Source organism: Rhipicephalus sanguineus, chromosome 10 (assembly GCF_013339695.2).
Source record: "Rhipicephalus sanguineus isolate Rsan-2018 chromosome 10, BIME_Rsan_1.4, whole genome shotgun sequence".
In the NCBI taxonomy this organism is placed as follows: Eukaryota; Metazoa; Arthropoda; class Arachnida; order Ixodida; family Ixodidae; genus Rhipicephalus; species Rhipicephalus sanguineus.
Window position 1 is genome coordinate 15616897 of NC_051185.1, and position 24495 is coordinate 15641391.

The 24495-nt window shown below is 44.0% G+C and overlaps 1 protein-coding gene across 1 annotated transcript in view; it reads left to right on the forward strand.

The window, feature by feature from the left end:
- The window catches only part of LOC119407113 (claspin), a 28962-nt gene extending 5193 nt beyond the window's left edge, over window positions 1-23769 (forward strand). Inside the window, exons 4-18 of the mRNA XM_037673971.2 lie at window positions 372-436; window positions 1507-1722; window positions 3539-3796; window positions 7551-7708; window positions 8542-8657; window positions 10480-10520; window positions 11027-11129; window positions 11913-12128; window positions 12705-12869; window positions 14717-14838; window positions 15524-15651; window positions 17181-17256; window positions 18064-18113; window positions 19952-20092; window positions 23587-23769. Of these exons, the coding sequence (XP_037529899.1) occupies window positions 372-436; window positions 1507-1722; window positions 3539-3796; window positions 7551-7708; window positions 8542-8657; window positions 10480-10520; window positions 11027-11129; window positions 11913-12128; window positions 12705-12869; window positions 14717-14838; window positions 15524-15651; window positions 17181-17256; window positions 18064-18113; window positions 19952-20092; window positions 23587-23697 (1966 nt within the window). The 3' untranslated portion in view covers window positions 23698-23769. The remainder of the gene's footprint in view (window positions 1-371; window positions 437-1506; window positions 1723-3538; window positions 3797-7550; window positions 7709-8541; window positions 8658-10479; window positions 10521-11026; window positions 11130-11912; window positions 12129-12704; window positions 12870-14716; window positions 14839-15523; window positions 15652-17180; window positions 17257-18063; window positions 18114-19951; window positions 20093-23586) is intronic.
- Window positions 23770-24495: the final 726 nt, after the last annotated feature.

The following is a 24495-nucleotide window of genomic DNA, read 5'->3' on the forward strand; positions in this document are numbered from 1 at the left end:
CGCAAACCTTATAGTGTTAGCGGAATACGAGGTTGTCGGGTGTGTAAACAAAAACAGCCATGGTGGTTTTGCAAAGTTGAACCAGGCAAATGTAGCTGCTATAGCAGTGATCAAGTTATGAAAAAAATTTAAGCATGCAAAGAAATAGCATGCACTTCTATGGTATTTTGCTGCATGCTTAAATTTTTTTTGTTATAACCGTTATTGTTTTAACCTACACAACTTTTGCATGACTATAGCCAGTTCTGAATTCAAGAGCGAAATTGTTAAAAAACACATTCAATTACTCAGTGAAAATCAAATAGCACTTGTTGAAGTTATGACTGTTTACGAGAGTTTCTCGAGGGACAGTTATGGATTCCTGGTTTCAGGTCTATCAAAGCAACTGCCATCGTGGTACCTGGAATTATAGAGGAGTGCCCAATTTCACAGAAAGGTTTGTGCCTGGCCTCTCCCACTTTATTTACTGATCAAGCAAGGGTGCATAACCAATGTACAGTTGTACTAAAAAAAAGTGAGAAAAGTTTGTCTTTTAGTTGCTATGTCAGGGAAGTACAATGCATCTGCATGCTAATGTTCATTCTATATTGCAAGTTTGCAAGTACAGCTAAGATGCTTATGCAGAGATCCTGCACTCTGCACTAAGTCTGCATGTACAGACGGCTACACTGTTAAAGGAAACACTTGCGCGCAGGGCATGTCGACATTTTTCTCTCTCGCAGAAGCGTACTGGCTTAGATTTGCATAAGACTTCTGGTGGTTGACAGTTTTGACTCCTTTTGGCAGACTAGTGCCATGCAGAAAGAATGTATCCACGTGCACTAGCAGTTTGGGGGCCAGTAATATGAAATTTGCTCATTCGAGTCTTCTCTTTAGCATTGGACCGTACTGGACTTGTCAAGCGCGTTGCACTATTTTGGGCACGGGGATACCACATAATGACAGCTAAACCATTGTCACATCCTCTTTCTCTTCCCTTCTGTTCTCATTTTATCCCAACACCCCCCTACCCCCATCCAGGTCAGCAGACTGGAAGTACAGTCGGTGTCAATAGTTTAGAGACCACTAGGTCTGAGAAAACTGAATTTCTCAGCAATTTGTGACTGTATTTGGTCTAAATGCACAGTACATGTTGTTAGCGCGTTTTGTAACGGGCCGGAATTCTAAAATCAAGGCCGCCTTCCGAAGCAGCGGGAATATTCAGCTTTTTCTTGTGTCGCGTGGTCTCTAAACTTTTGATGATGATTATACCTTATCCACTGTTCTGTGTATCCCGTCTCTTTCCCGAGCTGTTTGTGGCAGGAAGTGCTCTCTACACTTTCTTCATGTTAAAAATACGTTGTTGCAAGCATCGATACACATTCTAACAAAAAACGGCACAATGCGTAATTAATTCGAGTCTGGACCTCGGCCTAGTGAAAGCAAGTTAAAAAAAAGATGATAATAAAAGAAGAAAAGAAAAAGAAAGCCTAATTTTTTATCTAACGCCCTGTAAATTTCTTTCAGGTGTAAGCCAACTCTCTGTCCTGAAGGAGAGGCTCTTGACCAAAGTTCGAGAGCAGCGCAACCGTTCTCGGGAGCAACGCTACCTACAGCAATGTCTCAACAACGAAGAACTTCTGCCCGACGCAATTCAGCCAGATGACGCACCGAAGTCTCCACTGGCACTCGCTGATGAATTTGAAGAAGAGAATGACTTCTCTGATAACGACACGTCATCTGGTTTGTGTGATTGCTACTTCTTCATATTACAGTATAACCTAATTGATATGTTCCCGTTTTGTACAATTTCCTAGGGCCAATATTTGTGATGTCGTTATAATGCTTTAGTTTGCGATGTCTTAGTGATTTCGGATTGTACGTCTTCCCTATACTATGTTTTTTTTTTTAACCATATGAACAAGGTTCCACTGTAATTCATTTTAATTCCTTTCTTTAATAAACAGCCACAGACAGCCAAAATTTTTGTTGATGACTTATATGCTTTCTGATAATCACGAAATTAATCTTTAAATACTCTAAAGTGACATATTATTATAACTAGTGTCAATAGTTATGATCGACTCTGGTGTCCCTCCTAAGCACCCGCTCAAAACCACTAGAATTGCACCCCACCGTGGTGATTGCAACAGACATGACATATGATCACATCCATCCAAACTTCAACGATGTTGAGGAGCACGCTTTTTGAAGTGTGCTCCTTCGCTGTGGTGCCTCTTGTAGCATGCATGTTGAAACAGAATGGTAAACATCACAATTGGGTTTTACTCGACAAAACGTCATGTACCATGCACCTTGCTTCTGGGCTGATCCTAATAATACAGTAGAACCCCGCTGTTACGTTCCTCACTGCTGCGTTTTCCCGGCTGTTACGTCGTTTTCCGCCGGTCCCGGCATAGCTCCCATAGGATACAATGTATTGGGAACCCCGCTGTTTCGTCGTAACTGTCGGACCGTTCCCGTATGATACGTCGCGAAGTGCGCCCGGAGCCGACCGAGTGACTACCAAAGAGAGCGGCCATGGCGCATTTTCACGCAGCTTGGCCTCGTTTGACCGTAATATTAGCCGCATGAGAGGCGCAAACAACAGAATCTTTCAATTGATGCAAACAAAAGCATGGCCTTCGAGATTCAAATTGCAAACATGGCGTCTATGACGTAACTGCTCGCGTAAGCAAGGCCTTCGAGATTGGCATTTACTATTGACAAAAGCATAGCCTCTGAGATTTGCATTGCACAAACATGGCGTGTATGACGTAATTGCTTGCGAAAGCAAGGCCTTCGAGATTGGCATTCACTTCTGCCATCGCGTTGGCGTAGACTCATCATCATCGTTATTTGTCAAAGAACGGGAGGAGTTCGAGCTGGTTGGAGCTCGCATGGTCGTGCGTGCGGCTCGCGGTCGGACTCGCCGCGCCGGTCGTGATTGCGTGTGCTTAGTTCTTTCATACCTACAGCTGTTGGTGTTAAAAAAATCACATACGTTGATTACATTTCTGTGGATGAGGCCGTCCTAAGCTCCGCGTTTCTATCCATCGACTAGATCGCGGCTGAGCGCGCCAATTTTCGTGCTGCTCGTAAGAATTGAAATAAAATTCTGTACCACTAAATATTTTGCCGTTTTTCCTGTTTTTCGGCTCTTACGTTTCCCGTCTCTTACGTTTATTTCCTACGGTCCCTTCAAAAACGTATCAGCGGGGTTCTACTGTAATAATATCTGGGGTTTAACGTCCCAAAACCACGATATGATTATGAGGGACGCCCTAGCGGAGAGCTCCGGAAATTTCGACCACCTGGGGTTCTTTAACGTGCACCTAAATCTATGTGCAGTGCACCTAAACTGCAAAGCTTTTTTAATCTGACTAATCAAAATGCTGGTCAATTTTGGCAACTCTTCAAATTTCATTTAACACTTTACATTTTGTTTCATTGTAGAAGCCACGCACTTGAAAGATACCTTTCAGGTTATTTGATTAATTTGTTATCTAAGTTTGTCGTGTACTTTGTTTCAAGTTGAGTATGATACTTCACTCAACAGGTGGGGAAGAAGAGAAAGAAGAAGATGGGAACAACTCGGACGATGACGACGTGGTTCTCAAGCACAAAAAGCGGGCAAAGAGAATAAACCCACTCTCCGACGATGAAGATCCAGAAGATGCCGAAGAGACTAAAAAGACTTTAGTGGGAATCGTTGAAGATGAAGACGAGGACTCCATCGGAGAGCTCCATTTGGAGATGCCTGCCTTTCTCGACACCGAGGATAACCTCGACCAGCCGGAAATGGGTGATGAGACTGGTGAGTTACACTTTCTTGAGTTGTTGGCTTCATATTCTCTATGAGCAATATTCCGAACTATGAGACTGGAGTAACTAGAAGAATAAGAATGGGGTGGAGGGCATTTGGCAGGCATTCTCAAATCATGAATGCTAGTTTAACACTATTCCTCAAGAGAAAGGTATATATCACAGCTGCAGCTTACCGGTACTTGCCTACGGGGCAGAAACCTTGAGGCTTACGAAAAGGGTTCCACTTCAATTGGGGACGACGCAGCGAGCCTTGGAGGGAAAAATGATAGGTGTAACCTTAAGGGACAAGAAAAGAGCAGAGTGGGTCAGGGCACAAACGGGTGTTAAGTGGGTATGGTAGTGTAAATGGGTCATTTTGGTTTCAGCTTTGTATCTCAAAAACTTCCATATTTTATTGTGAAATTTTGCATGCTCTATAAGAAAGTTTTTGGCCTTCACTTTGTGTGATTTCAATCCTGTAGCATTTGTTACTATTTTGTATATCGTAAGTACCAAATTTTATACTCGGGTGTAAAATTAAATGTACCTTTTCTCAGAAACGAAAAACAGTATGACCGTGAAATCTGCCGCGCTAATTCCACATGGTAGTGGCATTGACCCCTAGCTCTAAAACCGGGTTCCTACGTCTACCTCACAAGAAAAAAAAAATATATTGTCCTCACATGCCTCGTGCCATAAGAGAGATTTTCCAATTAATCATTTTTTTCTTAAAGGGGCCCTGCAAAACCTTTCTTAGTTATATTGGAATAGTCTCATTATTGACGTATGACTCTTCACGAGTCATATGCCGCAAAAATATTTCAAATCCGTCAAGTCTAAGTGGTGTTACCAAATTATAGAGATCACGTTACGCAGCTTTCTCCCTCAACTCAACGCAGCGAGCGCGCGGAAAGCTGCGCGCGGCATGAAGGGAGGGAGGGCGGAGGTGCGAGGAGGCGACGTCAGCGCCGGCGGCATTTTTTCTTCTTCATTTTTTTCTCTCTGGCGCCTCGGCGCAACCACGTGGTCTGTGGCGCCACTTCCGGTCGGCTCGCGCGGTCGTCGTCGAGCGGCGGAGCCCATGGCACCGTGTATCGCGCGTGCTTGAAAACTGCGAGTCGGTTTGGTAATGTTGGTTGTGCACCTCGAACTGCCGTAGTGTTTTCATCGCTCTGCCAACCATGGACGCAAACTTGCGTGCGTGTTTGGAACGAATGACAGCTGAGATGGGTTTCGACCCACACTCCGATACACCGCCTCGTCGCACTGCTCACGCTTGAATCGTATTCAACACGGCAAAGCTGCGTGCACCCTTCTCCCAGTGGCGGTACTTCGATGCTGTTTGCTCTTCGAATGCGGGCGCACAGCGAGTGCGGGCTGACAACAAAGAACTAAGGACTAGAAGAAAGGATCGTGGGGCATCGGGCCGGCGCGGACCCATCCCCCGGCTGTCTGCAGCTACCGTGAAAATGCGAGTCTGCTTGGTTGCTGTGTCGCGGTTTCTCGGGAACCTGAGACTACGGGGAGGATACGCCGAGGTACGGCTCGATGGCATACTGAACAGACAGCGAACGGGACTCTCGCCATACAGCGAACACAAATGTCCTAAGCTAGCCGGCGCCAGCATTGTTATCGGAGAAATGCTGCACCGCTGCCTCGGTCGGTCGTGAGAACGTGCCGATGATGCAGTTTCCAGCTGACGAGGCAACACTCGAACGGCTGCCACTCTCAACGGCAACCGGCGATGGTCAAAAGCACAGAAATATTCACGATTTTGGCACTGCACATGGTGAAGAAAACGCAACCACGCAACTACGAGCAGACGAGCTGTCGGTGAGACCGGAAGTGCTAATATGATGTTTGTTCGGTGTTTTAACGGCATAACACAATATAAACATACATATTATCTACTTATTGAACTCAAAATTAACAACTAAGGTAATAATGAGGGTGTTATCGTGATTATAACATCAGCCAATGGTGGAACTGCCGACAATCGCGTCATATATTGCGGACTAATACATCATCTGTCGAGAGAAGAGGGAGCGATTCTCAGCTGACTTTGAGAATTTATTGTGAATTCCAGGCCGCTCGCTTCGCTATAATATTTGGCTCGCGTGTTCTCGGGAGCCTCGACTACCGATTGGCAGCGCTTTTTGACCCTGCTCAAAAAGTGTTGCAGGGCCCCTTTAATTATAACTCACACGGATTTTCAAAATTTTACATTCAGACTATTTGGGAGGGACTTACGTATAGTCTGAGATAATTTCAGTGAAATCGGTCGGATAGTTTTCAAGAAAAGGTACACCAAGTTTCGAAAATTATCAAAAAGTTGATTGTGAGAAAAACGCGCCATTATGTTTAAAAACACATGCGGAAAGCGCTCACAACATAAACCAATGACTACGCTACAAAAGCATTACTGCTGGGAAAATTTGCAATCACAACTTATCAAAATGGTAAGAAATGAATATATTTAACCAGTATAGCCATATTCATTATAAAAAAATGCATACATGCAGAAACAATGATGGAAAACAACATGTAAACAAACCCTTGCATCCATCGGGAGGCACAGTTTTTGGCGCCATATCTAAATGGCTTCAAGAGCTCCTAGGCGCTCACCAAGGCAAGATTTTGCGCCTTGCAGTGCGTATTATTTTTTAGTAATCAAATAAAAAACTCGCTTTTTTGGTCAATGTACCCTACTATACTCCCTTAAAAATCAAGAAGGAGAAATGCGCATGAGCAGGGCATGTATAGCGCATAGGCAAGATAACCGCAGGTCATTAAGAGTGACTGACTGGATTCCAAGAGAAGGCAAACACGCGCAGGGGAGGCAGAAAGTTAGGTGCACAGGAATAACGTGGCCACAGCAAGTGCAGGACTGGGTTGATTGGCCAAACTTGAAAAAGGCCTTTGCCCTGCATTGGGCGTGGTCATGCTGATGATGATGATTTTGTACAAGAAGCTTTTAACGAGTTTGGGTTACTTCTATAAGGCCTTTTTTTCCCCCAATCATCTTAAAGTACAGCTGGTAATTGAGTCAAGAAGGGGTCAAGAGATAATGTTCGCGCTGGTTACTTTTCGTAAGTAAGCCAGTTAACAGCCAAAGAATGTGAAATGGCTGTTCTTGTGGCAGTTGTCTGCTAACTTGGCTTCTTGAAGATGACCTCAAATCGACAAGCCTTACTATCTTATGTGTCAGTTATTTTACATTTTGGATACATTTCAGGTTTTGAATACATTTTGGTACCTCTTCAAAAATTGTTAGGGTATGCTAGCACTCTAATTGGTTTTACAGGGCAACGCAACTTGTACAGCGCATTTGAGCAACTACCTAGCATTCTTCTCAGCTTTCGACCATTGGTGTTATGTGCTGTATTAAGTGTGTAATCTTTAAACATCCGTGTATACACGTTGCTCAAAGAGGATAACTATAATGCAATGGCATAATGTATATTAAGGAATTTTATTGTGATAACTTCGAAACAACTATGGGCAGCAGACTAGTATTGGTCATGTGATTTCATTTTACATCTAAAGTCAACCAGGTTAAGGTTAATATTTAAACTGTGCACTTTCCGTTGCAAACATGCCTGTGCAGGGAAGCATTTTTATTTCTTATCTTAACCATAGCTGCCAAAGTTTCTGAGACAGGAATATGCTTTTAGTTTTGAATCCTGTAGCAAGTTTATGCCTTTGCCTTTTGCATTTCGCTGAGGTGCTCAACACTGGCTCGCGTGTTTGCATTCTCGTTTAAGGTGCTGAAAGCTTCTTGGATTCCTCGCAAGTTGCAAACAGTCAGAGCAATGCACGAACACCGCTGATTCAGAAAAGCAGGGCAGTACGCGGTTTTCAGTGTGACGAAGCGGAGCTGTTCAGCCCCCTCACGGGGCTTCCTAGGACACAGTCAAAAATGGTGAGCACTGTCATGGGCTGTTTATAACTGCCATTCACTCATTAGCACTGTAGTTGCTTTGTTGTCGTAGTTGTAGAGTGGCTGTTGTATCACCATCGTCATTATTACACCATCGTCATGTTATGTCTTATTGAAGAAGCACTAAATTATATGATGCAAGGGGAGCAAGCTCACAAACACTGCCTAAAATGGAGGTTAACAGTGTGATTGATATTATAACTTGCTACTAAAGCAGTGTGGACGATGAGGCCTGTGGCTATAAGAACTTCCAGCATAGATCTGTGGACCGGCCACTGACAAAGCCTTGTTTTTATCTTTGTTCAAATTGCTACATGAAAAGTACCAGTTCAATGAAATTTTAACCAGAATGGAGTTTTATTTACTCCCCATCAAAGTCCAAGAGAATTTAACACGGCAAATTACCGCTGCAACAAACTTATGATGCTGTGAAAGTGTGGGGCAATGTTTAATAAAAGTTCTACATGCCGCAGTTGCAGAAGCTTTGAAAAGTTGAAATGCTACATCATCCTAAGTCAAGAGCAGGAGATACATGTGGTCAAATTCAGCTAACTTACTGATGATGCGAAATCCATGCCAAAGACAATGCAAAGCATCCAGAGGATGGCATAAGATTTCAGGTTATATGTTGTGTTTGCTTAGCACGTAACGTTTGGTACATCATTTAGAATTTTATTTGCTAAAGTTTTCTTTGACGTTCGGTTTTATAGAAGGTCAGTTCAGCTTGGATAATAGAAAGCATGACTTTACATAAACTTCTTTTGTTATATGGGTTATGTGGTGTATGCTAATAGTACTGTCGCATAATTGTGCAGAATACTCCGCAGCAGGGAAGTGCTTCGGCATCAAGCAGCTTTCAAGAGAGTCCCATGGGCTCAAGTATTTCACGACCACTGTCCCTGGCCTTTTCTCCCTTGGCTGGAACTGCTGGGTAAGCCGATCTTGAAGTGATTTCTTTACTTCAAACAGGAATCTGTTGAAGGTCAGCTAAAATGAACAATTGGTATGCATCAAAAAGCCCGCCACTTTCAGAGCATGTTGAAAGCAGCAGCTGCAAACGATTAGCGAAAAAACCAAAGTGTGTCTCTTAAGGGCAAAAGGTTGCATAAGTACAAAAGAAGGGAATGTTCCAAAGGCACGTATCTTTGTTAAACACAACAATTGAAACTTTCATTCCTTTAAATTTAGGTCACAATCATTACACAACAGTTAAAAAAAACAATAAAGAATGTCTGCTATGCTTTCCTTGGCTTAGTACAGTAGAACCCCGCTGTTACGTTCCTCACTGCTGCGTTTTCCCGGCTGTTACGTCGTTTTCCGCCGGTCCCGGCATAGCTCCCATAGGATACAATGTATTGGGAACCCCGCTGTTTCGTCGTAACTGTCGGACCGTTCCCGTATGATACGTCGCGAAGTGCGCCCGGAGCCGACCGAGTGACTACCAAAGAGAGCGGCCATGGCGCATTTTCACGCAGCTTGGCCTCGTTTGACCGTAATATTAGCCGCATGAGAGGCGCAAACAACAGAATCTTTCAATTGATGCAAACAAAAGCATGGCCTTCGAGATTCAAATTGCAAACATGGCGTCTATGACGTAACTGCTCGCGTAAGCAAGGCCTTCGAGATTGGCATTTACTATTGACAAAAGCATAGCCTCTGAGATTTGCATTGCACAAACATGGCGTGTATGACGTAATTGCTTGCGAAAGCAAGGCCTTCGAGATTGGCATTCACTTCTGCCATCGCGTTGGCGTAGACTCATCATCATCGTTATTTGTCAAAGAACGGGAGGAGTTCGAGCTGGTTGGAGCTCGCATGGTCGTGCGTGCGGCTCGCGGTCGGACTCGCCGCGCCGGTCGTGATTGCGTGTGCTTAGTTCTTTCATACCTACAGCTGTTGGTGTTAAAAAAATCACATACGTTGATTACATTTCTGTGGATGAGGCCGTCCTAAGCTCCGCGTTTCTATCCATCGACTAGATCGCGGCTGAGCGCGCCAATTTTCGTGCTGCTCGTAAGAATTGAAATAAAATTCTGTACCACTAAATATTTTGCCGTTTTTCCTGTTTTTCGGCTCTTACGTTTCCCGTCTCTTACGTTTATTTCCTACGGTCCCTTCAAAAACGTATCAGCGGGATTCTACTGTAATTGTCTGTTGGTTTTATTGGTTGTGTCTAATAAAGATACGAGCTTCTCGAACAATTCCCCTTCTTTCGTACTTTCATAGCGAGGGCTTCGTGCCGGCAGACTTGATGCCGTAGGTAGCATGCGAGGGTTTATTGATCAGCTGCCACCTCGTGCGAAGATTATGTGCCATGCGATGCCCTCTGGCAAGAAAAGTGTTCCACACTCGCTGCCTTGGCTACGAGTGGTGCTGGCTAACATACCCAGGGATTAAACGCACATAAATACCCAACAATGTGGACGAGGGAGTGCCCTCCGTCGTAGCTCAATTAGTAGACCATCGGACGCTTAATTCGTAGGTTGTGGGTTTGGATCCCGCCGACGGAAAGGTTGCTTATTCGTCCCCCTTAATTCCTGTCAAGTTATGTCATAGTATTTACACTAACGTTAAAAAAAAACAGTAAAGAATGTCCCCAATGCTTTCCTTGGCTTAATTGTTTGTTGGTTTTATTGGTTGCGTCTAACAGGTCGTGTGAGAAACACGTGAAATTTATTTCAGTGAGTCTTTTTGTAATTGTAACTGCACTTTTTAAGAAGTTCTTGCTGACTCATCCTTGTTATCTGTTTCAGGGCTTTGACAGCTTGCAGGTCTCTACGAAGGCAGTTTTCAGGTGAGAATACGAGAAAGGGTGGTGGGGGGGTACACCATGCAAGCACTTCCCGTTGTCTCAATGTCTGTTGGCTTCAACTGTTCGCTACTAATAGTATACTAGCAAAAAACAGATTGAAAGCTAGGTGATAAAGCTAGGCTAGGTGATGATAAAGGTAGGTCAGCTTTCTTACTTGTTACAAAAGCTTCACGGCCTTAATGAATTCGCTCTGTGCCCTTTGGTGCCTGCTATATTAGCCACAAAATCTCCGAGTAGTGTATTTGGGATCAGATCACCAAACAAAACTGGCTAGAGCAATTTACATATTGTAGGACAGTTCAGTTTGCTTACTGCTGATCTTGAGAGATAGGCGATGATCGTACCGAGAGGATTAATTTATTGCTTAATAATTATGACAGAAAGATAATCAATCGTATGAAAACTGTATCCAAGAAGGGTGAGGTCGTAGTGTTGAAGGTGCTGGAATTTTCAGTGCTATTTCGCCTTCTTGTGTGTGTCATTCTTAGAGGACTGTGCCAAACCCTGGGAAGGTGGGACGCCTGCCCCGGTTAATCCGTCACAAGACATGGATGAGCTGGTTGGATTGTGTTCTGGAAGCTTTGGAGCCCGGTAACTATTCCTCTTTTTGGTTGCAGTGATTGGGTCTCCTTTTGCACCAACTAGGTGCCTGCTTTGGGCAATACAGCAATGCTGATTTCTAATGAAAAAAGGCTCATGCATGTGCTTAGATTTAAGTGCATGCGAAGAGTTCCAATTTGTCAAATTCAATTCCAAGCTCTCCATTATGGCATTACTCAATGCCCATGCATTGATTTTCCACATAATATCCTCATCATTAGGTGTTAATTTCTTCGTTTATATATACATACCTGTATTGCCCATAAGGCATTACTGTAGGAGGATTTATCTAAAACCTAAAATCGGCTTATCGTTATAATGAGGATATGGACAACAGGAATGAACAACTTATAAATATTGAATAATAGTCATGCATCAGTCATGAAACGAGCACTTATGAAAGGAAAGGTTAGTTTCATACAGCTTTGGGTACTACAGGCCGCAGCGTGTTATATGATTGGCACATGACAAATAGTTAATTATAATGTGTATTCAATGACATTCCGAAAATCCTGTGAATGAACAAGATCACTTGGCAGCTTAGTCCAGTTTTCAATCTTATTAAAAGGACGAAGAGTTTTTAAACATTTTATTGTTTTTTATAGACATCGCTTGCATGCATGTGTACTACGGTTCTAATGCAGCGGAATGAACTTGCGGCTGTAATTTACGGAGGAATACATGTTATTCTTATGAATGCTGAACTTCTTTGCTGACCTCGTGCATGTGCCCTTTGCGCAGCTTTTGTACTTATATATATTTTTTTCGATGCAGTGCTCAAGCTGATAAGGTTGAAGAAAAGGAAGAGGACGATGAAGATATGCCTGTAGCCACCCTCGATGAACCAGATGAGGACGTAAACGAAAGTGATGATGAACCAGATGACGATGTTGTTAACGACAGTGCCGGCGAACCAGATGAGGACGACGTTGAAAATGACAGTGAGGTTGAAAGCACTCCTGCTGCAAAAGAAGAGGCACCTGCGCTCAAGTAAGCTTTCTCAGTCCAGATATCTAGTGTCATGTTTCCTGCACATATTTGGTGTTTTTTGCTTATTTTCATGTTCTTGAAGTTCCAGCGGGTTCATCAAGAATCGCTTTAACATGCGGCGCAATTCGTCGTGTTCGGGTCGGTTACTCAAAGAGGCCGACATTACTTGCAGGTCAAGTTGCAATGTCCAACCGCCCAATGAAAAAGATTCACTACAGTACACTCTTGTAAACGGAACCTGAAGGGACCAGGAAAACAGGAGTTCTGTTTAACAGGAGTTTCATTTAGCGTGAGATGAACAGCGGTGCAGATTTCAAGTATGAAAGCGATCGTATTAGAAGCAATTGTTCCATTCAAGCGGCAATTCCGTTTAGATTTCTGTTTACTGAGAATCTACTTTATAACAAATGTGTTTTTTTGTGCCTGTCGCGATTTTGTTTTAAAGAAAGTGAGGCTACATTGAATTACTGGAATAGCTGCACGAATCATGTTATCGATTTAGCATAGCACCCATGCATGCTTTATGTTTCTCTACCTGGCTCAGGCGTAAAATAAAATTGTTTATATGTTTTTCAGACTGCAGGACTTTTTTGAGGACGAGGCTGAGCTTTCCGGAAGTGACGTCGGAAGCGACGGCGAGGACGAGGACGATGAAGAGGGCGTGCTGGCCGACCTCATAGCCGCCGAGAACGGGAAAGAGGATGACGACAAGATCCGGGAAGAGATCGGCCGCTTCCACTTGTGAGTTGTCGTTTGTGCTGACTTTGCGGATTAATCTTTTAATGCGTTCAAAGCACGACATTGTGATGGAAAAATAGCGTACGAGTGTCTGCTTGCCTTTTATGATTCCCTTGTCGTGTCATCGCTGCTGTTAAAGAGGCAACATGTGGCCACACATGTGTTTATGTTTGGCAGGGGTAACAAACAATCAAACCCACATACTATAACAAATTCTTGCGTATTTCAAACAGTTGTAAAATCCCCTTGAATGTATTTTCAATGTACCCTATATATCGATTTGTATATATACAGAACTTGTTTGTGATCCCCTTCAGATTCAATATATCCACGTTCGATTGTATGTAAAATAAATAGGGGTGTGCGAATATTCGAAATTTCGAATATTTTTCGAATAGTGTTTGCTATTCGATTCGATTCGCACTGGAATTTTACTATTCGAACTATTCGAACTTCCCAAAAACAAATAGTCAACGTCCGATTAAAAGTGACCCCTTCAGATTTTCAATATGCTTCACCTCATTACACTCTCGTATTGCGCCAAAGCTGCCTTTCAAGCTCCGTTACGGTCGAACTTTGCCAAGAGACAGTCAACGTCAGATTGGAAGTGGTCCCTAGATTTTCGATATGCTTCACCTCATCACATCCCCGTATTGCGGCAAAGCTGCCTTTCATGCTCTGCTACGGTCGCAAATGTACTAACTCAAGAAACGCTGGTTCCAACATGGAGATGAAAGATGTGGCAGAGGTGGGGGCTCAATTAATGCTGTTTTGGACCTGAAATTTGGGCAGGAAGTTCGAAAAATCGGAAGCCGAAGCTTTTTAGCATCCAAAATTTCAGATGTTCTTATATATCGACGTCTACGAGGCAGATTTGGAATTCTGGACTTGAAGGGAGCATACCCTTGTCCGCCACATCAGTTAGGCTTCCAGAGAAGTTGAAAGAGGAGGAGAGGCTGAGGAAATGGCATCTTCGCCTATCACGTGTAAAGTGTTGTCGGCAACACTTTGGTTGCACCAAATCACATACATAAATAGAATTCGACCTCTACATTGCCTTATTCTTGATAAGACAACTATGAAACACCACCCTGCCAGTGCTTCAACAACCTAGTGAAAAGAAACACTTTCGTGTTGCTATCTCATAAGAATATGCTTAGCAATCCTCTCCAACTTTTTTTCTGCAATTTCGCTTCGAAGTATTCGAAAAATATTCGATTCGATTCGCACTCACACTTCAATATTCGAATTCGCTTCGCACCCAAAATTTTGCTATTCGCACAGCTCTAAAAATAAAGTGCCCTATTGCATTGTTTTTTCCAGGAATAGACTAAGTTGGCTCATCTGTTTCAATGACTCGGTGGCTGTTTCTGCAGATTGGTTCGATTGGCATTCCAGTAAAAGCAGAATGAAATATAAAAAAATAGTTATATGCTGAGATTTTCATTCTTATTAATTAACTGCAGATGGTTAAAATTATTACAGAACCCACTATTATGGCATTTTGTAAAACTTGTGTGTTGCATTGTACCACTAGACCATGTGATTTGATCTTAATTGTCGGCATTACGCTGTTCTGCCTGGATTTTCATTTTAGGCATATAAAGTGCACATGTTTGCTGGGAGGGTTCTTTCTCGTGTAACAGATGGCATTGAAGCATTTTGTTCAGCAAAGGGGCAGATTTCGGTTCGGCATCGTTTTAAGGAAACTGCATGGAACACATGATAGGAGGATTGTTTCGATCACCACAGTTTGTTCCTGCGTGAACGCCCGTGATTTGTTCTGCAGCATCTACTTGCGGTGCGCCATGTCGTAGCTTGCGATTCTGAGCCGCTGCATCTTTCTTTAGCAAGCAGCTCCTCGACGAAGACAAGCGCGAGTTGAAGATCTACCAGGAGCTGCTCTTGGAAGACGGTGACCTCCACTCCGATGGTGCGGGGCGTCAGCGACAGTTCCGTTGGCGAAACTCAGGTAGGCGTGCCATTACATTCTCTTGCTACATGTTGAGCACTACACAGCATGTTTACACGGCTATTGGAGGGCAGTCGTCCAGCCACGTGATAACCTCGTTTTGGAGTTACTTGTGTCACTAATTGATTAACTCTATAAATCAAGATAACAGAGGCATAATGACATGTATGCAACATGTGCGTGTGTGAAACGGATGAATGTTGTTATGCACCTGTTTCTTAGCACGAAGCTGCAGAGGAAATCCATATGGCTACCGCAGAACGATAGTTTTCATAGCTAAAAAAAAAAAAATTCGTCCTGACCCAAGGTTGTTTTCTTTTCCCCTCCAGTGCGAAGCTTTCTTTCAGAGAAACCTGTATGGATTCCCTTTGTAGCTTTCTGCAAGCCAGTAGATGACTTTTTTTTAATGACCCTTTCTCCACCTTGCGGACTTTTGCAGAATTAGGGTGGCATTCTGTAAGACTCCATTAAGTGGACTGCCCGTTTCAGTTAATGTTGGCTGGAAAAGAACTCAAGAGCCATCGGAATAGCGCAGATCGTCACCACCCACTTTTCTAATTATCTCGAATCATTGCGCAGTCTGGGCGCTAAAATGGACGGTACATTCAGTGCACTCTTATGGGATTCCCCTGCTGATCTGCTATAACATGTGGGTTGATGAAAGGATGCGTCTGTTTGCTTACAGGCACTGATGATCTGGACCAGCAGCCTGGCTCCGAAGGTGAAGAGGAGGCTCAGAACGAGACCGAGCAAGAGGCAGACACGACGTGGCGCCTGCAGCGCTTGGAGCGAAGGCGCTGGCTTCAAGAACAGGTGCAGGGTCACTGTCCTTGTCATGTTTTTCTTCTCTGCATTACAAGATCTTGTGCCAACTTGTAGAACGTCATTGCATCAACCCGCATTGCCAGAGCCTCTGTGCAACGATGTTGCACTCATAGGCATGGGGAAAAAGGTTCGGTTGCCTCAACTAATCATCTAAGGAGGGCACTAAGTCAACCCCTTGCCTTTAAGAAGAACGGCGATGTGGCCTAGTTGGTTAAAGTGCAACGACAAAAACTGATCTCATCGATTGGGCAGTATCATAGTAGGCCTTTAACCGATGAGGTTGTGTTAGGTCCTTGGCCTGACGTCAGCAGCACAAGTGTTGTCATAGAAGCAGTCGTAGCCTTCTTACAAGCCACTGGACTGGATGCACGTCTTTAGATTTGCCCCAGCGTCACGAACTATATTCTCATCTCCCTACCTTACCATCGTCATTCATCACTCTTTCGCTCCCCTGTCCCCCCTCCCCAGTGTAGAGTAGCAGGCCAGAGCAAACTATAGCTCAGGCCGACCTCTCTGCCTTTCTGTAAATAAATTCTCTCTCTCTCTTTAAAAGTGTTTGCAGCGCAAGCACGAAGTGCTGAAGGAAAGGCGACACCTATTACGGAAACCCTGTACACACCTATGGTTGCACCGACAACATATTGACATAGCTCCACTGAGGTCTCTGTGCAAAATTCAGAGAATGGAAGTTCGGCCTTCATTGTCTTGTCTAGTGGTGTCTATTTTTACTGCAATGTTTACGAAAATAGTTCATAAAGGATAGCTTATCAATCTGAATTGATTTTGTGTCCCTGTGTCACGGTGGCTGAGCGTCTATGGAGTTTCACTGCAAACACAAGGGTGCAGCTTCTATTTCTGTCCGTGGCAGCCACATTTTGATGTGGGCAAAATGTACGGCCGCGCTCAATGTGACTTGCAACACGGGAGCGCGTGGCCTCACTTCTTCAAAGATTGTGCACAGCTTCAACTTGCCCTCATTTCCACAACTAATTTGCTATTCTCTCACTTGGATATCGCACTAAATGAGAAAATATTGTTCAGTTAAGGAAATGAGAACCAGTTGAAGTCATGAGCAATCTTTGAAGAAGTGAGGCCACGCGCTCCCGTGTTGCAAGTCATATTGAGCGCGGCTGTACTTAGTTGTACTTAAGTACATTTCGTGTACTTAAGTGTACTTAAGTTTAGGTGCACATTAAAAAGCCCCAGCTAGTCACAATTAATCTGGAGTTTTATTCAACGACATACCTCATAATTTTATATTGATCTTGGCACTTATAAGGCCAGAGTCTTTTTTTAAATATAGGAACTAGTTTAAGTGACTCTAGAGCCCCAAAACCTTGTATCTCTCGCAACCCCCGAGTTTTGTCGTGGTATTATTTCTTGTGAACCGATTCCTATCAATTACTGTTGTCTCCATGAATGGTGCTGTGATGTACTGATTTACCACGAAGAATGCCAGATGTTCTCTGTAACAACACTTGTAGCAGAAGACACGGAAATATATCTTCTTGTTTCAGGAGTCGTCGCAGAATCCAGAGACTCATGACAGTGCATCTTTCTCCGAGCAGGAATCATTGCTAAAAGCCCCCGCAGGTAATCGTGTTACTTTAACGTCTTGGTTTACTGAATATTCCAGGGTCTCAAATTCACCTCAACTAGTGGGCCGCAGTTACGAAATTTATTCTGCCGCAAGGGCATGGACAGTTAAGATTAAAGTGAAAGTGGTGTGGGGGGGGGGGGGGAGGTTGAACAAAATGTGGCTTATACACTCAAATCTCATTATAACGAAGTTACATCTTACATGAAAATAACTTCGTTATATCTGAAAATTCGTTATAAACGTACATTCCTAAACTGTAGTATGTATTGCAAGACTATTTTTCATTTACTTCGTTATAACCGATATTTCGTTATATCCGTGTTCGTTATATTGAGGTTTCAGTGTAGTGCCATTTAAAAGAAGGCCTTTCTCATATCTCTTATATAGGTCATTCCTGAAGGGGATTTTTTGACGTCGGGACTTGGGAAACGTATCTCTGCTGACCTCAAGAATGACTGAAATATGAACACCAATTCTGGAATATAGAGTTCGTGTTCCACGGCTGTGTTTCAAGACATGGTGACCGCATGGGTTGCCTCACAAAAATTATGCTTGAGATCAGTCGCATCTGTGCAGCTTGTGAACATACTTAAGAAAAAAATTTTTTTCAAGTAAGGGACGAAGACAGTCATGTTCGCGCCGGGGCCACTGGCGAAAGGTCCGCGGCCGTGTGTTTGAGAGCCCTGGTATATACTGTTGTCTTTCACTGCATTATGTGGTACTTCATTGATCTGGCTTTAAATGTCTGCTCTGTGTGACTTCCTCCATCCTTCTTTCCTGTTTCTTGGTTGCCCTCACAGTGATAGCAAGGCAGGACTCGTTCAGCAATAAACCAGCAGCCAAGAAAAGGGTAAGTTTCACAGTTTTTCTTTTCGAGCCTTGCGTACCTTGTTGGCGGGTAATTGGTTCTACATAAAGAGGAGTTTTAACGCGATAGCCTTAAAGAGTTGGTTTCGCAGAAGTTCCAGTGTTGGCGCTGCCATCGTTGATTGTGAGCGAAAGATCAGCGTTGTCCATGAGCAAACATTTTAGATGCAAATAAAGAAATAATAAAAAATATTTGGTCCAAGTGGGAATCAAACCCAGGACTCCTGCGTGGCAAGCAGGTGTTCTACCACGGAACCACACCTGTGCTCAAAATTGCTCTGGCAAAAAAAAAAAAAAAGAACACTACACCAAAACCTCGTTAATTTAGATTTCACGGGACCGGAAAAAATGTTTGAATTGTCCGAATCCAGAATTACCAAAAGTATCAAGAAAACAATGAAAAATTATGTCTGTTACATCAATACACTTTCATTTTCTTGATTAATACGTAAATCCTGTGGCTTTTACGCTGCATAAGAGCAGCGTAAAAGCCACAATTTTCGTCATCCTGCGACTTCATTCTCAATGTGACCACGATGCCAGACACCAGTGATTAATAAGCCTGTACTCTACACCCCTTACTTATTACGTACAGGCACCACCATGCACACGTAACAATAGTTCTTTTGCAGGTAAAATGGCCGGCTACTGATAGTTCGCCCATCACAATGTAGCATATGAGTTTTATGCCGGCATGCCAAGAACTCTTCAAAAGCTCTTCAACTTCAGCAGCTTCCACCTTGTTTAAGTTTTGTGACACCGCATGGGCATTGCATCAAGTTAAAACGAAATTGCCGAGTGCCGGATCCTCGTGCGAACAAAGCCATGGTCACTAACTGACGAAGATAGCAATGTGGACAGCACTGCCTTGTTTCAGCTGTCTTTGAACGCCGTTCTTGCTCTTTTGCGCCGCAGATTTATTGCGCTCGGTACGCTCTGTGGATCGTCCGAATTAACCAGGTTGCGGCCTAATGCGACTGAATTAACGAGAGTTCGATGCCATTAAACAATGCATATAGCTGGCCGGGACCAGAGAAAACGTCCGAATTATCCGATTTTCCTAATTAACGAAGGTCGAATTAACGAGCTTTTACTATATATGAATGTTACGTAGTGCGAGGAATATCACTAACACATGTAATATTGTGCGGCAAGAGCGTAGAATCGCATCAGGCGTCAAAACATGTGAATGGCGCGACGAGTGGTTGGTTTAAAGGCCCATCAATTACAAAGCACACAGGCATTACTATCATTACCAACAACGGCATTGTCAACGTGTGCAGCTGTGCAGATGCGCGTGTTGCTTTACGAACCTGTAGTGGGTACCTCACAAACTCGCAAAAGGAAGAAGTATGTCGTAGTGGGCGCTTTGCAAATGTACTTGCAATAGGCACTCTAGGATAGTTTGAAAGGGCTGACCTACAGGCACACAGGCATTGCTTTCCTTGTGGTATGGTTTAAGTGTCCACTGAAATGCAAAGCCAGGCTAGCGATTGAGAAGACGATCGGCATGGGGCCCGATTACGCTATCACGCTCTACTCTTAAAGGCGAAGCTCAAGTGTGCTCCAAGTTTTTGCGATGGATTGGAGAGCAGATGGGCGAAGCCGACACGTAATCTCACTGAGACTGTGTAGGAAGAGTGGAGGTGGACAGGTTGCGGGGCACATGGGAGGCAGTGACAGCCGTTGTCTTTGGCATAGCAGAAACAACAGTTAAACACAGAAAAACCAATGATAAACTGCTGTTGCGGTAAATGTTTCAGTGGCATCGTGTAAGCAGGATGTCACTGTTCTTATGGTACAATTTTTCTTTGTTCCCAGGCAATGTGTGGCTCCTTCCTGAAGCTTGATTCAGGAGTTCTCGGTCGCATCGCCGAGCGCATCAAGGTCGCTCCTCCGACCGAGGTCGAAGGTTCGGTGACCACAAAAAATTTCGTCTTCAGAGCTGCCGAAGAGAAACCTGTAAGTATTGGGATGCACGATCCACCTTTTTCATTTTCCTGTGCTGACCTCTGGCGTTTTGGTGGGGTTTTGGTAGGGGCCGGAACAGTTGGTATTGTCGGTACAAAAGCCTCCGAGATGAAGGCGCATTTCGCTACTTTTCCACTAGGGGAAAGACGCATGCGCCGTGCCATTGTCAAAGAGACAGATTGAGCTTTCTTATAAGTCGCATCTGACAGAAATATCTTCGCTATATCCTATATTCATTCGATAAGCATTACTCACTTGTATTGACAAGAAAAGATTAAAATTTACATTACTAATAGGATAATTTGTTAATTTATGCTAAGTTTTGACTACTTGCCATTGCCTGCGCAAACACCTTTCGCTGCTGTAGCAGATAGCTCGCATTCAATTGTTTCTTGTCGCTAGGGCTTAATGCATCCGTGATAAATAATCGTTATGTTTCATATCTATTGTTCATTCTATCACATCCTCCTCCTAACCAAGTTTTTTTAACAACTGCAAATACTACCACAAGCTGGGGTAACTTTTGGACAGTTGCTAAATTTGGTAAAGGCAAAGTAGTACACATATTAAAATACAGTAAACCCTCGTTACAACGAAGTCGCTTTATTCGAATTATCGCTTTTATCGAAGTGTCACGTAGTCCCGACCCAAATGCGTGTATTTTAGACCGGATTACTCGAAGCTTGTCGATAGCTTGCTCTGCTTAATGCGAAGTAACAAGTTGCGGATGCGTATTCACGGCGGCGCTAAGAGCGGGCGAGCGACTGCCCAGGCCGCCGAAGTGCCTGCGCGCTTTTTTCGTCCACGACCTGCGCCAAGCGGCCTTTTCTGCGCTGAGCGAGCAATGTTCGCGCTAGTGTTGCCGGGCTAAAGCGCGCCAGTGCAGACGGCGTGAGAGTCACCGCGGCGCCGATTCTTCGCCGCGTGAGAGTCTCCGCGGCGCGGATCTTACCCTCCTCCTCCGCGCCCTACTCCGGTACGGAGGCGACCGCCAGAGGCACTCGCTCTTTGTAAACATGCTGGCTGCTCCCTGCTACGCCACTGGCTACGCCGGTGGTGTCACGTGACCAGTACAGAGCCAATGCCTTGGCGTGCTCCCTGGGTTTTTTCCATCCGTGTTTGGAACGCACTCGTGCACGTGTGTTGTGCGAGGTCTGTGTGAACCCGTGGCGTTGTGTGTATGCATTGTGTGTGCTTTTAGTGACTGTCAAGTGAAAATGACACCGCCGGTGCCCGCACGGAAGTGTCTGACATTGGAGCAGAAAGTTCAGCTGATACGTGAGGTGGAAAAAGGAGGCCGGCAGAAGTCTGAAATCGCAAGACAATTCGGAATACCGCCGTCAACATTATCAACTGTTCTGAAGAATAAGGATGCCGTACTGGACGGCTTCGAGAAGAGTTTCTCAGCCAAACGAAAGCGCAACCGTGATTCTATGTATCCTGAAGTGGAAAGAGCGCTTCTCGAATGGCTGAAAAACGCTAGAAGTGCAAACCTTCCTGTAAATGGGCCTGCATTGACCGCAAAAGCCGAAGCCCTAGCCGCCCAAATGGGCAAGCAAGATTTTAAGTGCAGCAACGGCTGGCTTGAACGTTTCAAGAGACGGCACGGCGTGTCTTCAAAATCGATCGTTGGTGAGAGTGCAGCCGTGGACCGCGACGTCGTGGACGGATGGCGCAAGCATCGGCTGAGCGCCCTATTTCAGCAGTATGAAGACAGAGACATTTACAACTTAAACGAGGCGGCATTCTTTTACAAAATATTGCCAAAGCGCACGTACACTACACCGGACGGAACCTCATCAGGATGCAAACAAAGCAAAGAACGCGACGGGGGAGGACAAGCTTCCTTTGCTGATACTAGGGAAGGCGGCAAAGCCCTGGTGCTTCCGCAATGCAACGATACCCAAAGAGTGCATATGCAGAAGCAACAGACGAGCTTGGATGACCGCAGCCGTTTTCGAAGAGTATGTGCGCCTGCTCGATCGAAAGCTTAGGGCAAAGCAAAGGCATGTGCTTTTTGTTATCGACAATTGCCCTAGCCATGGCAAGATTGAAAATCTGCAAGCGATCACTTTGGAATTTCTACCAGCGAATACGACTGCGATATTGCAGCCCATATGGACCAAGGCAGTATTGAGACAACACGAAAGTTATACCGGAAGAGTATTACAACGGATGCTTGTTGCGTACGATGCCAACAAGGGATACAGCATCGACTTACTTGGAGCAGTGCATTTACTATGCCATTCATGGAAAGAACTGGCACCTGCAAAGATTGCAAACTGCTTTGCACATGCCGGATTTTCCCGGTCGCATGCAGAAGACACTAATGACGACTGCAAAGACTGCGACGATCTCTACGAAGCTGTGAACAGCATCGTTGGCGGAGATCTGGAAGGCAACTTTGAATCATTTGCGATGGCTGACACAGATGTACCCGTCGTTGCCCCAGCTACGGATGCCGAAATAGTCGACTTGCTTGGAGGCCCTGATGAGGAAGAAGAGCCGCTAGACGAACAGCCTCGCGAAATACCAACAGTGGCACAAACGCAGGAGATCCTCCGTCTGTTGCGAAGAGTGCGCGGGCGGCGACCACAACCTCATAATTTGCCTGAACAAACTGGAGCGGTCACTCCTCGCGCCCAGCCGAAGCACCCGACAAAGCCAGCTGACTGACTTTTTTGTGCGTGAATAAAGGTTTGTTTCAATGAATACCACTTCTGCGAAGTTGTCATGGCTAATTTAGCTGTACTTGCTGAGCTTTTATGGGGCAGTCGCGTATATCGAATCACCGCTTATATCGAATTTTTTTTGCCGTCCCGTTGACTTCGTTATAACGAGGGTTTACTGTAATTACATTCCTATGAGGGCATATAACCAACATTAGTATGTGTCCAATGATGGCTCCTAATTGACTTTTATCTCAAAAACAATTAAAACTGTTGTTTGTTTTGCCTTAAAGTGTTATATGATAGTCTTTCGTTTAATTTTATTTACCCTCAGGTACATATGCCATTATAGAGGGGAGAGGTTACAAAGTAAAAGACACGAGAATAAAATACAGCATGAAAATAAAATATGTGACAAGAAACTGATTATGCAATATTAGCTGTGTAAGGACGAGGACTGAAATGCAATAGTGAGTATATAATGCAAACTTGTTTTCTAATTATACAGCAGTATTAGCTAAAGTTTGTCAGAAAAGGTGGTTATTAGGAATATTTACGATGTCTTCGGACTGGTGGTTCCAATCTACTGATGTACGAGGTATAAATGATCTATAGAAAGACTGGGAGTTACAAAATGCGATGCCAACCTCATGATGGTGGTCAATGTGATGGTATATGTACTGGGTTTTTATGACCTCCTGTACTTCATTTTCATTCCCAAAAATGGTGTTTCTTAGGTGAATACATAAACTCCTTCTAGTACCCTAATTTGTTCGTGCACGTTTTATTTCAATTTTGCTCTTTTCTTACATATAGCAGAAAAAGAGGCCATCTGTTAGCCAGCCCAGCAAGGAATCGAAGAAACCAAAGCTAGTGGAGCTGTCTGAGAAGAAAGAGTTGAAGATCAGCGTCTTCAACTTCATGTAGAAATTTAAGCGCGTCATATCAAGCGAGGCTTTTGTATATTGTGACTTATGTTAAATAAACATATTTATTTTATTTTTGGGTGTTGCTTTAATAATTTCATTTCCAATCCTGGAAAGCAAGTCACACACGAAATAACTTTCATAACATTATTGATGTTCAATTTTTTTATTACGTGTGTGTGTGTGTGTGTGTGTATATATATATATATATATATATATATATATATATATATATATATATATATATATATATATATATATATATATATATATATGTACATACATACATACACACACAGGTTTCGAGGTTCTTGTATCCCAAGCCTTGTTGTCAGGCAGATGGGAAACACTGCCATAAACCCATCACGACTTCAGGCCGCTCGACGCATTGGCACTCCGAGTGACACCCACTGTGGTGGTCTAGTGGTTATGGTGCTTGCCTGCTGACCCAAAGGTTGCAGGATCGAATCCTGGCTGCCATGGCTGCATTTCAGTTGGAGAGAAATGCTGGAGGCCCGTGTGCTTAGATTTAGGTGCACCTTAAGGAACCCCAAGTGGTCGAAACTTCCGGAGCCCTCCGCTACGGCGTCCCTTATAATTGTATCGTGGTTTTCGGATGTAAAACCCCAACAGTTATATGTTGGCACTCCGACATTGATATTTTTCTAACCTTCTGTCTCCCCCGCTGAAAAACTTCTGGGTTTCGTGCAGTTAGTGCGGAGTGCCAAGATGTGCGTTCTACAGTAATTATTTTCCACCTAGTCTCACCCAATCGGTTGGGGCAAGTAATTAGCAGTTG